At 50.2% G+C, this 15,429-nt stretch overlaps 1 protein-coding gene across 2 annotated transcripts in view; it reads left to right on the forward strand.

Annotated features, from left to right (window-relative positions):
- The window catches only part of ADCYAP1R1 (ADCYAP receptor type I), a 48,731-nt gene that overhangs the window by 26,465 nt on the left and 6,837 nt on the right, over positions 1-15,429 (forward strand). The window contains exons 10-14 of one of the 2 annotated variants that reach the window (XM_054571259.1): positions 689-842; positions 1,228-1,288; positions 1,865-1,934; positions 5,862-5,953; positions 14,828-14,911. In XM_054571259.1, coding sequence (XP_054427234.1) covers positions 689-842; positions 1,228-1,288; positions 1,865-1,934; positions 5,862-5,953; positions 14,828-14,911 — 461 coding nt within the window. The remainder of the gene's footprint in view (positions 1-688; positions 843-1,227; positions 1,289-1,864; positions 1,935-5,861; positions 5,954-14,827; positions 14,912-15,429) is intronic. The other variant, XM_054571260.1, reaches the window with a different exon arrangement.

The raw sequence follows: 15,429 nt of genomic DNA on the forward strand, positions 1-15,429 counted from the left end.
CAGAAACCCAGGAGTGATACAGTGATTCCCCTGTATGACGCCACTTCCTGTCCCTTTCCACGTGGGTGCACTTGGCAGAGCAGCCAAAGGTCAGGTGGAAAGACCGAGTCCCACTTGGCTCAGAGAGAGGGCTTGCCTGACCCCTGGTCACTTGACGCGCCCGTGACGGGGTCAGGGGCTGATGTGCTGGCCTTCTTTCCAGACCACCGCCCCAGGCCTCTGGCTTTTGGAAGAAAGCCGAGAAGATGGGTTTGATGAGGTGGGATGGAAAGAGCTGTCCAGGGCACAGGGCTTTGACCTGGGGGGGGACACTCGTAGAGGAGGTCTCTCTGAGATTTCTGGGGGGCGGGCAGGAGTATCCCCCGCCCCTGTCAGGTCTAAAGCCCTCATTTTACCAAGGGGGCTCCTGCAAGGCCCTCGCCACTCACGTAGCTGTGGGGGTGAGGAAGGGGTAGGAGGATGAGCCTCCGTGGGCAGCTCCAATGTGGAACCGGAGGCTGCTACAATTTTTAACTCTGAGTCCAGGGACCTCGAGTGGTCCGGGCCCGTGGGACGTGGGAGCCTGAGCGTGCCAGAGCTGAAGGCCCTTGGGATTCTCCATGGTCCTGCTGGGCGGGATTTCAGGGTTCGGTGGGGTGGGCAATCCTGGCAAACGCCCCACCCCCACCCCCTCTGGTTCTCTTGGCAGGTGGAATGCAAGGCCGTAATGGTTTTCTTTCACTACTGCGTCGTGTCCAACTACTTCTGGCTGTTCATCGAGGGCCTGTACCTCTTCACCCTGCTGGTGGAGACCTTCTTCCCCGAGAGGAGATACTTCTACTGGTACACCATTATTGGCTGGGGTAGGTCACTGGCTGAGGCCACACAGGAGGTATGTCCTTGGTGCTGTGTCAAGGCTGAGACTGACTTCCCTGCCCCTGCCGGGGGTGCACACCTGCTGCACGGACTCTCCCACGCCCTCCTGCCTGCAGAAAGCCCACCTTCTGAGAGGGTACGCCCGGGAGTCCTTCTGTGAGGCAACCCAGGCCACGGTCTAGGAACCCATAGGAGGCCTGGGGGGAAGGGACAGGGAAGGGCCCTAGCACTCCAGCTGTGAGAGGGAGACATGCCTGTGGACCAGAACCCCGCATCTGAGTGGGGGCGATAGCTACCGGGAGCCCCATGCCTGGGGGACACAGGGCCTGGGGGTGTTCCTGTTGTCATGGGCTCCGTTTCTTGCTCCTGCAGGGACCCCCACTGTGTGTGTGTCGGTGTGGGCAGTGCTGAGGCTGTACTTTGATGACACAGGGTGAGCACATGCCCGAGGATGGGGCGGGGCCCCAGGGATGTTCCTCCACCCAGGTTTCTCCATGGGCGCCCTGGCTCCACGTTCACTGCGGCAGACAGGCCATCCTACTCAGGGCCCAGACTGCACCCCGAGCCCTGGGCACCCACGGCACTGAGCCCCCACCCCCCATCCGCGGGTGGAGCCGCCCCGCCGCATCTCAGCCGGAAGGCCGTGAGAGCGAGCAGTTTCAGAGTCCCGCTGTTCTCCCGGGCCCAGCGCCGAGTGTCCGTGGTCCTTTTAGGGAGAGGAGGGAGAAGGTTCAGGGGAAGGTTGGCCCCCGGCCCCACCAAGAGTCCCAGGTCTGAAGGGGGAATGTGGCCCTTGCCCAGGAGCCCTTGGGTGACCCGACTCTTAGGCTTCCATCCCCACTTTGACAGGGGAGCAGAGGGGAGGGCCGCGGCACCTGAGAGCTCTCCTTCCCGCTGCCCCTGCTCGGGGATCCGCAGGAACAGGAGCACCACCCAGGGACCAGAGACATTGCCTGGCTGGCCTCCTGTCCCCTGAGCATCATCCCTCTTCTCTCCGTCTGTCTTTCAGCTGCTGGGATATGAATGACAGCACAGCTCTGTGGTGGGTGATCAAAGGCCCTGTGATCGGCTCCATCATGGTGAGTGTCCCTCGGACAAGGAGCAGGGGAGAGGTGGCGGTTTGGGCCAGAAGGCACGACAGTCGGGAGAGGAAATAAAGAGGTCATCGCCTAAACCACCCTCCTCCTTTTTCACGGCTGCATTATATTCTGCAACATGGGTGTCCATGTTATTTAGCTCTCCTGATAGTGTTGGCCATTTACATTATCCGATTTTTCCTCATCACGGAAGATATGACTAGGGACAGTTCTGTGTGTAATTTTGAGCACACGTGTATATCTATTTAGAATAAATCCTCCGAAGTGGGATTGCTGGGTCTGTTGCCCACTGCACTTGTATCATCAGGCATGTAAATTCTCGCACAGCCTCATGGGGGCTCTTGGTTGCTCAATGCTTCAGTGTGCATTTCTCTACGTTGCCAGCGCCCCAGGGCATTTATGGACAATTTGTTTTTATTCTTGTTATTACCTTTTTATTTATTTATTTTTTGCTTATTTTTCTAGCCCCGTTGTCTCACTGTTGGAAGGATAGTAACGCTTCGTTTGGTATGCATGTTGTGTGTTTCAAGGTGGCGCAGCTCCTACAGTCAAACTGCCAGGCTTCCTCTTCACAATGCCTAAGCCTTGTTTCCTGTTTCAGGAGGACTTTCCAGACCTCGGATAGAAAGAGATGCTTCTTAATTGTTTTGTCACATTTTTGTTGATTGGGTTGTTACATGATTTAATCCAACTGAAATTATACACTTCCTTACTCCAAAATGATACCTAATTTTATCTAATTTTATTATTTTCCCCAATGGGTAGATGTTCTACCCTCTCGATTCTTTTTATGGAATAGATCGTCTTTTCTCCATTATGTTGAAATGGCATTGTATCATAAACACTCGCTGTATTCTATTTAGTTCCAGATTTTCTATTCTATGTTACGACATGGCAGCCTGTTTTCATATCTGGTATGCTAATTTTCCCTTCTTTATTCTTTTATTCTTCAAAATCTTGTTGCACATTTTCTTTTTTTAGGTGGATTTCAAACCCTTTGGCAAGCTGCAAAACAAGAGTCTGGTGGAGATTTTTGTAGGACTTACACTGAATTGATAAACTAATTCGGAAGATGCAATCACTTGCCCCCCCCGCCCCCGCTCCCCACTCCCCTGCTATCCATGGTTTTGCTTTCTAAGTTTTCAGTTACCTATGGTCAACTGTGGTCTGGAAAAGAAATACCAAGTGAAAAATTCCAGAAATATGCAAGTCATAAGTTTTAATTTGGATGCTATTATGATGGGTGTGATGAAATTCCGTACTGTCTCACCCCGTCTTGCCCGGGCCTGAGCCATCCCTTTGTGTGAGGATCCTCACTGCATAGGATCAACACCTATTAGTCACTGAGCAGCCATCTCGGTTATCAAATTGATTATATTTTGAGAAAGAGAGAAAGAGGTCACATTCACATAACTTGCATTACAGTATATTGTTGCAATTGTTCTATTTTATTATTAGGTATTATTCATCTCTATCTGTGCCTGATTTATAAATTCAACTTTATCACGGGTATGCGTGTACAGAAAAAACACAGTGTTTTGAGGGTTTGGTGCTATCCCTGTTACAAGCGTCCTCTGGGGTTTTTGAAAAGTGTCCCTCATTGATAACGAGGGACGACCATAACTGATTTTCTTAAAGTAACTTGTCTCTCTCCCCGAGAACGTGGCATGAATCTCCATTTATTCAGCCTTTCTCATAGAGGCATTTTGTACAGTTTTTAAATTGTCTTGTTAAATTGATCTCTAAGATAAGAACAGCCAGCCTGTGCTTTTATTGTGTTTAGGAATCATTCTTTCATTATATTTTTTAGTAGGTTACTACTGATATTTAGGGAAGCTGTTAGCTATTATTTTTTTTCTCGTTTACCTTTTAAAACACTCTTTTTAGTTCTCATCCTCTTTCAGTTTCTTATGGATTTTTCTAGGTTGGAAACTACATAATCTTCAAGTGAAAATAGTTTTTACTCTTTCTAATATTTATAGCATTGTGTATTTCAGTGTGTGTTTCTTTAAAGTTGGAGATAGGTGTTGAATTTTATCAAATGAGTTTTGGAGACATTTATTGAAGTAACTTTTCCTTTAGTGATGGACGTTTTTAGTATTTTAGTTTTTCTTCATCATGAACGATGCTACAGTGGACATATTTGTGCGTATCTTTGATCATGTGCGGATGCGTCTTTAGAATATATCTCCAGGAAGGGAATTTCTGGGACAAAGGCTGTGTACATGTAACATTTTCATGGGTATCAAATCGCCTCGCACTAGCAAAGGACGAGAGTGCTCATTTCTCATGTCTTTGTTGGTGTGATGATCACTGAACTATTTGCTAATCTTTTGAGGGACAACGGTAGCTTATAGCTTTGATCAGTTACTGTAGCAAATATTAGTAGTTTTTTATTTTATTTTTTTTGCTTTCCTGGCATAAAACCTTTATGCCTGTGATCTGTTCACTTAGTACACCGCTAAATTCTCTGTGTTCGTATTTTGTTTATAGTTTTTGCACGGCTCTTCATAAGTTCTTGGGTTAAGTGTGTACCTGTGTGGGAGTGTGTGTGTTTTGTAGCTGGGTTTTGTTAGCCTCAGAGGTAATTTGGGAGCTTTTCTTTTTATTTGCTTTTAAACAGTAGAGCAGTTTGTGAATTGCACCTCCTTTCTCTAAGGAACTGGAACTGCTCTATAAAGTGACCTGGACCCGGGGCCTATTTCTGTATACAAATATGATTCCTTTTTAAATTTCTTGTGAGGTCATCGTTCCATTCCGATTTCCTACGTCTTCTAGATGTGCTTTTGTTAACTTATATTTTCCCATTTTGTTTGGGTTCTTCTTATGATTTGAAATAGTCTCTGCATCTGTCATTGTATCTTCCTTTGTTGGTTGTGTTTAATGACATCTTTTCCCTTTGGATGGACTCACACACGCAGTTAGCTGTCACCACGGAGCTGAATGCTGGGTACCGATCAGACGCAGGACCGGCCGTGGAGCAGGCGACTGACAGAACCCTGCTGTCACACAGCAGTGTGCTTTATAATTCCTATAGATCTGTGAAAACAAACAAACAACAAACAAACAAACAAAATAGGGCCTCAAATTGACATTTATTTTTGTTGATCAAGTCTACCTTTTTAAAAAATTTCTTTATAATGAATTTTTATCTTTCTTAATTTCCTTCTTGTATAAGTTAAGTCTGTGGTACTCTTTCCCTAGCTTTTCATTTGAGTGCTTAATTATTTTATCTTCGGCATTTATTATTTTTTAATAAGCACGTGTGAGGCTCTCCGTGTATTTTTTCGGGGTGCTGCTTCGGCTGCATCGGGAAGACGTCACTCCGTAGTCCTCTCATGGCGCCTTGTTTCTATGTATGTGTTCGCCTCCCTCCTCCTCTGTCACTGTGCACACTGCTTGACACTTTGTTTAGAGAGCTTTGGCCCCTGACTTTTATCTGAAAGTAAATGGTGCTCTTGCTATTCCCAGGCAAGCCTGTAATTAATAATGTGTGTGGTTGTCCGTTCCAGTTCCCCATACCCAGTGACTCTGAACTTGGAGTTCCTCCAGAGGGCGGCTCTCACCTCTGCACCAGCCTCTCCTCTATCTGTCTGGCGTTGGACTCCTTCCATCACCCCGACCCTATTTGTTCCATCTCTTCCTGAAATCGCTCACTTTTCATGCTCCCTCATGATAATCTTTCCCACATCTCCGTACTCCTATGGAATTCTTTTTCTTCTATCTCTTCTGTCCTTGCAACCCTATGGACACGTGTTCTCATGGCGCCATCTTGGATTAAGAGTCCAGATGGGATCTCAGCCAGGTGCAGGAGGGTCCTGTTGGGGGATTAGCGGCCTAGGCAGGGGCAGGGGTGTGGAAAACCTCTTGCCTAGACTCATTTCCATCTGCTTTTCTTTGGCTCCTCAGGTGAACTTTGGGCTCTTTGTTGGCATCATCTTCATCCTTGTGCAGAAACTTCAGTCTCCAGACATGGGAGGCAATGAATCCAGCATCTACTTGTAAGTACCATTGTGTGAATACCATAGTCTCTTCCGACAGCTGCGAGTGCCCTGCTCTCAGGCCACAGGCGGAGAGGCCTGGGCTCTGTGGACAGGGTAACCTAGCACAAACATTTGCAAGATTTCTTTCTGATGAAAGTGCCTTTAAAATCAAGTGGCCCACCTATACTCAGCCATCCCAGGAGTGCCTAGTCCACATGGCGATTACATGGAAGGAAACAGAGAGAGACACCCTAGGAAGATCAAGATGGAAATTGCCAGATTCCCCCCTAGGGTAGGTAGGGCTTGGTTGTTTAGAAGATGGGTTTCCTTTGGGGATCTCAGTGCTTTGGGAAGCTCATGGACGCCCCTGGTTGCCTGAGGTTCCCGCCCCAGCCCACATGTGTCCAGACACATGGACGTTCTTGCTGGCCTGGGTGTTGGAAGGGGGAATTCTTTTTCTTCTCCTCCCCTCAGGGCAAGTCTGCTTCTGGGCCTGGTCCTCTTCTTGTAACTCCCTCTTCCTTGAGCAAAGGAACATTTGACCTGTTTTGGACTGATGAGGTTCGCAGGCAACCTCTTACCTTTGAGTGCAGGGTTTTCTTCACTTCCACGGCCATCCGGTTTGTTTCCTGCAAGTGTCTCTGTAGTTACGTCCCCAACAGCTTATCCCTGCTTTCTCTGTCCCACCGCCCTTCCAGCCCCGACCCATTCTGAATCCGCCTGAGTGCATTTCATCTGACCCGTCTTGCCTGGTGATCAGAAGCATGGCCAAGCTAGGTGTGAGGGGTACAGGGACACTTGTGATGCTGGGGCAGAAGGCCAGTCCCCTGTGCTTGGCTGGGGGGGTCAGATGGGCACAGAGAATCTGGGAGCAGTCTATGGGGTCTGTCTGTGGCCAGGGTATAAGCCACGTGCGTTGCTTCCTTGGTTTCTAAAGAAGAGAGCGGGTTGCAAAGAGCTGAGGCCTTCCCTTTGTGTTAGCAGGGGGCTTTGTCCTTCCTTCATCAGAGACCCCAATGTGGGGTTCAGATCTTTGATACCTGCCTAGTGGATAAATAGGGCAGCAGAGGGACCCCAGCAGAAGGCTCCCCGACCCAACCATTCTCCGGGAGAGAGAGAGAGGCAGGAACGGCTCAGAGACCCATGCTAGATCCTTCCCTAAGACTCCTTGGGGCTTCCCAGGGTCTATGTGTTCAGCCCGGGCATGCCCCTTGTTGAAGTCCTTCCCCTGGGGCTGGGGGTCAGTTCAAGGCCTGGCTTGGTTCGGTTTGTTTATTCTGCATGGAGGATGATTCCATTCCATTGGGAAAGAGTCACCCAGACACCTACTTTTTCTGTTATCCATTTCCTATTTTTTCATTTTTTGCAAGTTTCTACCCACCCCTGCTTATATGTGTCTGTTACATAGTCAAAAGTTATTCATGCATACTAAGTCATTAAGTTGCTGAGGCTCTGCCCTGGGGGACCAGCGGAGCCTGTCTTCTGCCACTAACTAAGCACCCTAGGGAGGTGGCTCCTGCTTTCATCTCAGGGACCCGCATCCCAGGGCCCTGCTGCTTGCTGTCCTTACCACCCTGTCCACATAAGCAGTGGTGTCCTGCGTCTGGCCCCAGGTCCTCCTGCTCGAGGGTGGATTGCCCCCTGCCAGCGGTTATCTCGGATATGTGAAGCCATCATGTAGCTAAGTCAGCCTCCTCTCTCCTTTGGGCTCTAGCAGCCTCGGTCACCCTCTCCCATTCGGCGGAAGGATCTTTTCTTCTTCTGGGGTCCTGAGGCCTCTTCTCTGGGGCTTCTCCCAGCTTCCCCACACTCAGTCACAGCCTGAATAGGGGCACTCTGCTGCTGCCTGAACACACTTTACCAGCTCAGACAGCCTGCCCCAGGCAGCAAGAACCACCACGGTTGATAAGGAAAGAAGTCTGGAGCCAGGGTTTCTAGGTTACCACTGACTTGGAACTATAGAGTCCTATGGCACCTTCCAAACTCATAGACAAGAACCACTGTAATCCATACATAATTTGTACGATCATATTCCCGAGACCCCATGGGTGTGGGTCCAGCCCACTCCAGTGAAGAGAAGATTGCAATAAAGTGAGTCACATAGATTCTTTGGTTTCCCAGTGCATATAGAACCTATGTTTATACTCTGCTGTAACCTATCAAATGTGCAATAGCATTATGTCTAAAAACACAATATAGATATCTTAATTAAAAAAATACTTTATTGCTCTGTCAGCAAGTCCTAACTGTTTTGCTGGTGGAGGGTCTTGCTGCCATTTTGATGGTGGCTGACTGATTGGGGAGGTGGTTGCTGAAGGTTAGGGTGGCGGTGGCCGTTTCTCAGAATAGGACCATTTTCTTTATGAATGATTTCTCTGTAGCATATGATACTATTTGGTAGCATTTTACCCACAACAGAACTTCTTTCAAAATTGGAGTCAATCTTCTCAAACCCCACTGATGCTTTATCTACTAAGTTTATGTACTATTCTAAATCCTTTGTTGTCATTTCAACAACCTTCACAGCTTCTTCACCAGAAATAGAGTCACTTCAGGAAACCACTTTCTTTGCTCATCATGAGGAGCAACTTCTCATTCGTTCAAGGGTTATCATGAGGTTATAGAAATTCAGTACCTTCTTCAGGCTCCACTTCTAGTTCTGGTTCTCCTGCTATTTCTATCACATTTGCAGTTAACTTTCCCTACTGAAATCTTGAGTTCTTCAAAGTCACCTAGGAGGATGGAATCAACTTCTTCCAAACTCCTGTTAACATTGATACTTTGACTCCTTCCCATGAAACACCAATGTTCTTCATGGCACCTAGAATGGTGAATCTTTTCCAGAAAGTTTTCTATTTATTTTGCCCAGATCCATCAGAGAATGGATGCTGTATCAACAAACATGAAAATAACATTCATCTCATTGTAAATCTCTCTTGGAGGACCAGGTGCATTGTCAATGATCAGTAATATTTCAAAAAGAATCTTTTTTTCTGAGAAGTAGGTCTCAATAGTGGGCTTAAAATGCTCAGCCACCCATGTTGAAAACAGATGTGTTGTCATCCAGGCTTTGTTTTTCTATTTATAGAACATAGGTAGAGTAAATTTAGCACAATTCTTAGGAGTATCATTCTGAAAATTGTAGAATTTTCAGGGTGGTAAATGAGTATGGCTTCAGCTTAAAAGTCACCAGCTGCATTAGCTCCACACAAGTGAGTCAGCCTGTCCTTTGCAGCTTTGAAGCCAGGCATTGACTTCTTTCCATCTGTGAAAGTCCTAGATGACATCGATGAGCCTGTTTCTTCTACGGTGAAACACTGTTGTTGAGTGTAGCCACCTTCATGAATCATCTCAGCCAGATCTTCTGGGTAACTTGCTGCAGCTTCTACATCAACACTTCCGCTTCACCTGGCACTTTGATGTTATGGTGACGGCTTCTTTACTTAAACCTCATGAACCAGACACTGCTAGCTTCAAATTTTTCTTCTGCAGCTTCCTTGTCTCTTTCAGCCATCACAGAATTGAAGAGAACTAGGGCCTTGCTGTGTATTAGGTTTTGACTTAGGGGAATGTTGCGGCTGGTTTGATCTTCTCCCCAGACCAATAGAACTTTGCCTATATCAGCGATAAGGCTGTTTCACTTTCCTATCATTCATGCATTCACTGGAGTGGCACTTCTAATTTTCCTTCAAGAATTTTTCCTTTGCTAGCTTTCAGTCTTTCTCAGCTTTCAACATGTCTTCCTCACCAAACTTTCTCATTTCTAGCTTTTGATTTAAAGTGAGAGATGTGTGACTTTTCATTTCACTCGAACACTTAGAGGCCATGGTAGGGTTAGTAATCGGCCAAATTTTGATATTGTTGTGTCTCGGGGAGTAGGGAGGCCCGAGGGGAGGGAGGGAGAGAGATGGAGAATGGGCAGTTGCTGGAGCAGCCAGAACACAGCATTTGTTGGGTTCATTGTCTTTTTTGGGCATGGTTCCTGGTGCCCCAAAACAACTGCAATAGTAAGGTCAAAGATCACTGATTGCAGATGACCATAGCAATAATGAAAATCTTTGAAATATTGCAAGAATTACCAAAATGTGTCAGACATGAAGTGAACAAGTGCTCTTGGAAAAATGGTACCAATGGACTTGCTCGATGTAGGGTTGCTACAAACCTTCAACTTGTAAAAAAACAAAAAAACAAAAAAACACACCAAAAAACAAAACACTCAGTGAAGCGCAATGAAACAAGGTAGGCCTGTACATTTAAGCACAAACATTTAAAGAACAAGCTAGTTGGTTTGCTTCTGTCCTGTAAAAAAATCCTCTTGTAATCTCAGCAAATCTTTTTTATAGAGACAGTGAAACAGGTACTTATCTCAAGCCCCAAAGATTAAAAACTCTGCACACCGGGGGCAGAGGGACGCAGGACCAGGTCCGATTAAGTTCCGATTAAGTCCAGCAACGCGTTTGCGTGTTTCCAGGTTCAAGGCGATCCTGTTGGGAAAGTGACGGGCAGTCAAAGAGACAGTGAGGGACAATCAAAGGGACGATGACGCTAAGAACTCAGGAGCGTTGAAACACACCTGTGACTCAGTCCGTGCCCACTCAATGCTCACAAGCCCCCAGAGAACCCGGCGAGATGGGTGTGTGAGATGTGTGTATGTCCAATATAAGCCCTGCTGCACAGCCGAGGGAACTAGCCATCCGTGCAGTGAAGTGAACCCAGTAGGAAGGAGTGAAGGCATAGCTGCCCTCCAGGCAGGCTCTTGACTCCAAGCTTGACCACCCCGACATCCCTGAACTCAGGGAATTTCCAGGAGAGAAGATGGTGATAAGCAAGTATATAAGCAAGGTTTCCTAAAAGAAGAGGCCGCAGTGGGTTCCAGCCTTGTATGAAACTGCCCCTGTGGAGGGTGTTGAGCTGAAATGTGTCTGCTGTTGGGGAGGGGTGACTATGGGGGGATCGGAAAGGGCAGGACACGGTGGGAGAGGATTTTAGGGCTGTGCCCGGGTTCCCTTGGGCCACCAGAGTTATGTGTTGGGCTGAGAAGCCCTTCAGATCTACCAACAGCTTTTCGGTTTTTTCCTCTGTTTCCAGAACAAATTTAAGCCTGGGAGTCCCCAAGAAAGCCCGAGAGGACCCCCTGCCTGTGCCCTCAGACCAGCATTCACTCCCTTTCCTGTAGGTTGGTTCCAGCTGCTCAGGTGATAAGGGGTTGTCCTCCATAGACCAAGATGGCAGAAGGGCCTGTTGGGGGCTGGGCGGTGGCACTGAGCCCCCGACACTCTCTCCCCTGACGCTCCTGGTAGAAAGAGTATCTGGGGTCAGGGCTTGGGCAGGGAGTGTGGGCATGTGTTCAGACTCCACACGGTCTTGGGCAGGGGCTAGGGCTCAGCCCAGCGCTGGGGCCAGGGTTAGCTGCCTTCTCCTGGGGACCAAGGTTTACCTCTGCTAGAAGCCAGCTGGCTCAGAATGGGGAGGGGAGGCTCCGGGGCCTGGCCGTGTCTGGGCCGGCTTCATTCCCAGTGGTCTCCCCGCTGCACGGTGGGCATTGGAAGCTGATGTGGGGGAGGGAAGCCCCATCTGGATCCCCCGCAGGGACCCCGCAGAGGGGGTCTCCACAGAAGGAGGAGAGAACAGACACCATGGTGTCGTTGCTGGCTCAGGGGGTCTGTAAGGTACCCGCTGTCAGAAGGACCACATTCACCTCTGAAGACAGGCTTTTCCATGGCAAGGCAGACATACAGCCACACGGAGCCGGCTCCTCCTTGCAGGAGGGGGTTGGGGGAGGGGGGACACTCCCAGATCTGCTGCACTGGGCTTCTGGCTGGGGTACCACTGTGGTACGGAGCATCACCCTGGGGCCTAGGCTGGGTTCCGGGGGTTCACAGCATCTTAGCATCAGGAGGGACCCTACAGAGAATGTTCAGCTCAGATCACAAAATTCTGTGGGCCTGTCACGTCCGGTGCTAGACTGGTCACCAGGATCAGGGTGAGCAGACAGGGTGCTGCCCACAAGCGTCTCCCTGCAGAGGTCTCTGTCTGGCACTCTGTCAGGTGTTGCCTAGGGCTACAGCCAGGCAGCCTTGCTCACCAGACGCACTAAAGCCTTCGTGGAGTTTGGCCTGAGACCAAAGCAGGGGCCCAAGAAACCAGGTGATAGGTGGGAGTGCCGGGGCCTGGAAATGGCTTTGAGCTTCCTGCAGACAGACAGGAAGGCCTCGGCAGGGCCAGGCCCGGGAGCCAGGGCTCTCTGGCTTCCTGCTGCCGGGTCTCCCCTTTGCGTCCAGCTGACACTGCTCCCCAAGCAGCCCCCACCCAGCTCCCTTGTCTGCATTTCTTATCCTCCCTTGGATCCAAATCAGAACGGAGCTCTTAGCCAGCCTGGGTTTGTCTCTTCCTCTTGATTAAATCCCTTTCCCCTCTTTCACTGGTGGTGGCGACTCTCCAGAGAATCTGACGCCTCTTTCTTTCTCACGCCGCCCCTGGCTTTACCGCTCCTCCCTTGCCTTTCTTTTCAGTGGGTTGTTGTGGTTTTTTTGTTTGTTTTTGTTTTTGTTTTGGTACAGAGTCACTGAAGATCTGGGGGAAGGGCAGTGTTTGGGAAGAAGACCACTTAACTTTGCCCCTACGTTTCCCCCTTACCTTATCCCGAAGGCCGCCCAGGCGTTAGGTCCCCCCACTTCCCGCCCCCCAGCCCCCATTGGAGGCGCACATCTTTACCAGGGGCTGATGTCCCCCCTCACTTGCCCCTCAGTGGCCTTGAGCACACTTTGAAGAAATCAGAGGAATCTATTTTTTCTGTATCCAGGGGCCTGGAAGGGCAGAGACATTTTGGGAGCTCCAGGAGGAGCGATCTCAAAGGGGACTAGCCGAGGCTTTAGAATTCTGGGTGAGGGTTTAAGCCTAGCATGTAGGCGGTGACACCTGAGGTTCGGGCCCTCGGGCTCCTGGATCCTGGTTTCTGTGCTTCACGTAGGACAAGGTGGAGGGATCAGGCCACTGACCAGAGGAGAGAACGGCCAACCCTTCAACCTGGGCAAGGTCAAGGATAAACGTGAAGACCAGGGTGGCTTCCATTCCTGAATACCCAGTCAAGCTCTTTTAATTACATACTTATATGTGTATGTAATTGAAAGAAAACATACTTATATGTGGCCATCTGTCTCTTTGTATGTATACAAAACAGACCTTTGACACTCACTGAGGACAGAGGAAACTTCTCAAACACATAGCTTCCCCACATTGGTGGTTCTCGAGCTTTGACTTGCGTGTGGATCACCAGGGGGTCTTGTTAAGGTGCAGATTCTGAGCCAGCAGCTCTGAGGTGGCCCCCAAGAGTCTGCATTTCTAGGAAACTCTCAGGTGGTGCTGATGCTGCTGGTTTGGGGACCCCACCCTGGGGAGCAGAACGTCATGTCCCACACCCCTTATCTATAAAATGGGCCAGGATTGCCCACCTTGCAGTACAATGTGGACTGAAAGATGCTGTTTCTTAAATGACCTCCATAACCCTCGCTGAGGTGCAAAGAGTGGGCGGACCTCAGCTAACTCCATCTTTGACATGTGTGATTCAAGTGTTTGCCTTGGCAAAAAGGCACATGTCCCCGTAGGCCAAGGACCCTCAGACTTGCTCTTGAAGAGCTGGAATCACAAATAACAAATCTATGAATCTTCCACATGCTTCTGTCCTCATTTGTATCAGATAACCCTCGGAATGATCAGGTCACCGGCAGGTTCCAGGAGCTCAGCACCACATGGTGCCCATGGAGGGTTTGTGAAGCGGTCAAGCCTATTGCAGTTGACAAGATGATGCTTCTGTATTGGTCAGGGAAGGAAAAGAAGAGCCCGTGGTTTCTGTTGTCCCAGGCATACGCAGGACAGAAAAAGGCTAGAAGTGATGGAAATTCTGCCTGAGGCCTCTCAGAGCGGGTGCAAGCTCTGTGCCTCCCCCAGTAGAATGTCCAGCTAGCCCAGCACCCCGGGCCCACTTGTTTCTGTGGGCAGTGGGACAGGGCCCAAAAGATGTCCCCTCGGCCTTCAGCCCCTGCCCATTGAATTCTCTCAGGAAGTCTAGCCTCCCTGTGCTGTGCACCAGAACTCTCAGCAGCGACAGAAATGCCCCCGATCGGTGCTGTCCAGCGTGGGACCCACTAGCCACCTGTAGCTGCTGAGTCCTTGCAGTGCGGCCAGGGCCGGTGAGGAAGCAGGCTTTTTAACTTGATTTAATTTTAACTCAAATAGCTGCATATGGGCAGTGGCTGTCTTACTGGATCATTCAGGTCTAAAGTCGGTTCCATCCAGGGGACTTCTGTGCCCCCTGTGTATCCACATCGCGGTGGCTGGGGTCAGGCACTGAGCAGAAGGAAAACGAGAGGCATAAAGGGGAGACCAGTGCACGTGGAGTCGGGCTTTGTAATCAAGTCCACAGGCAGCCAATTCCAGGTTGGATCCGCCACGGCTGGGCCCCGTGAGGCCCATGGCGTGCACTCCCAGGCGCCCAGCTCTCTGGGTGACCGCCAGCAGGACCATGCTCTGAGCCTAGTGCTGAGTCTGGAGACAGCTTCTGGCTCCCAGAGACCCAGCCCAGTCCCCGCCCTCCGAACACAGGCGTCCCCACCGACACCCCGGCCCCCATCAGTGGCCCCAGGGTGAGTGCTCGTGTGTGCGTGCGTGCCTGTCTGCACACAGATGTGTACACATGTGGGCGTGCGTTTCTGCGTCCGGAGCTGACCCTGTCTTGGCCCTCGGCTTGCTCATGCTCCATGTCACTGCCCGGTCCTGTCTTCACACCCTCGGCTTCTCCACCCTCCCCGGGAACTGTGTGGCTCTCAGTCCCACCTCAGTGTCTTCACTGCCCGATGCCCCCGCTGACAGAAGTGCTGATCTTGTCACACCCAGCAGCTGCGTGCAGAAATGCTACTGCAAGCCAGAGCGGGCTCAGCAGCACTCTTGCAAGATGTCAGAACTGTCCGCCATTACTCTGTAAGTGTGCGTGGCTGCGGCCTCTGTCTTGGTGGGCGGGGGAGGGGACGCATGCCGCTGCCACCTCCTGGAGCCCGCGTCCCCGCTGCTGGCCTGGAGCAGAGCAGAGGGCAGCCTGTGCCTCCAGGCCCACACCCCTTTCTGGCTGTTGCATGTTGACGTCTCTGTGTCTTGTGAGTTCTCTGCAGTCCTATGGTGGGGGGTGGGAAGGGCAGTTGCTGGGATGGAGCTGCAGCCATTGAGGGGGCTGCCGGGGCTTGGCTGGTACCAAGAAGGGCCCAGAAGCCTCAGCCACTGCTACCTCGATGTGTGGTCTTTCCCAAATGTCCCACTTCTCTGGGCTCCAGTCTTTGGAACTGCCAGGTTCTTCTGCTAGTCTTAGAGTTTACGTTCATACGGCCCAGCCCCCCCCACAGGACAGGGACCCTTACTGCAGCAGACTTCTCACACTTCCCTTGCGCGGTTGCTGAGCTCCCGCCGTGGCCTTCGGAGGTGGGTACTTACGTTGTCCCCATTTG

Source organism: Pteronotus mesoamericanus, unplaced genomic scaffold (assembly GCF_021234165.1).
Source record: "Pteronotus mesoamericanus isolate MK-2021 breed Mesoamerican mustached bat unplaced genomic scaffold, CSHL_Meso_final contig_220, whole genome shotgun sequence".
In the NCBI taxonomy this organism is placed as follows: domain Eukaryota; kingdom Metazoa; phylum Chordata; class Mammalia; order Chiroptera; family Mormoopidae; genus Pteronotus; species Pteronotus mesoamericanus.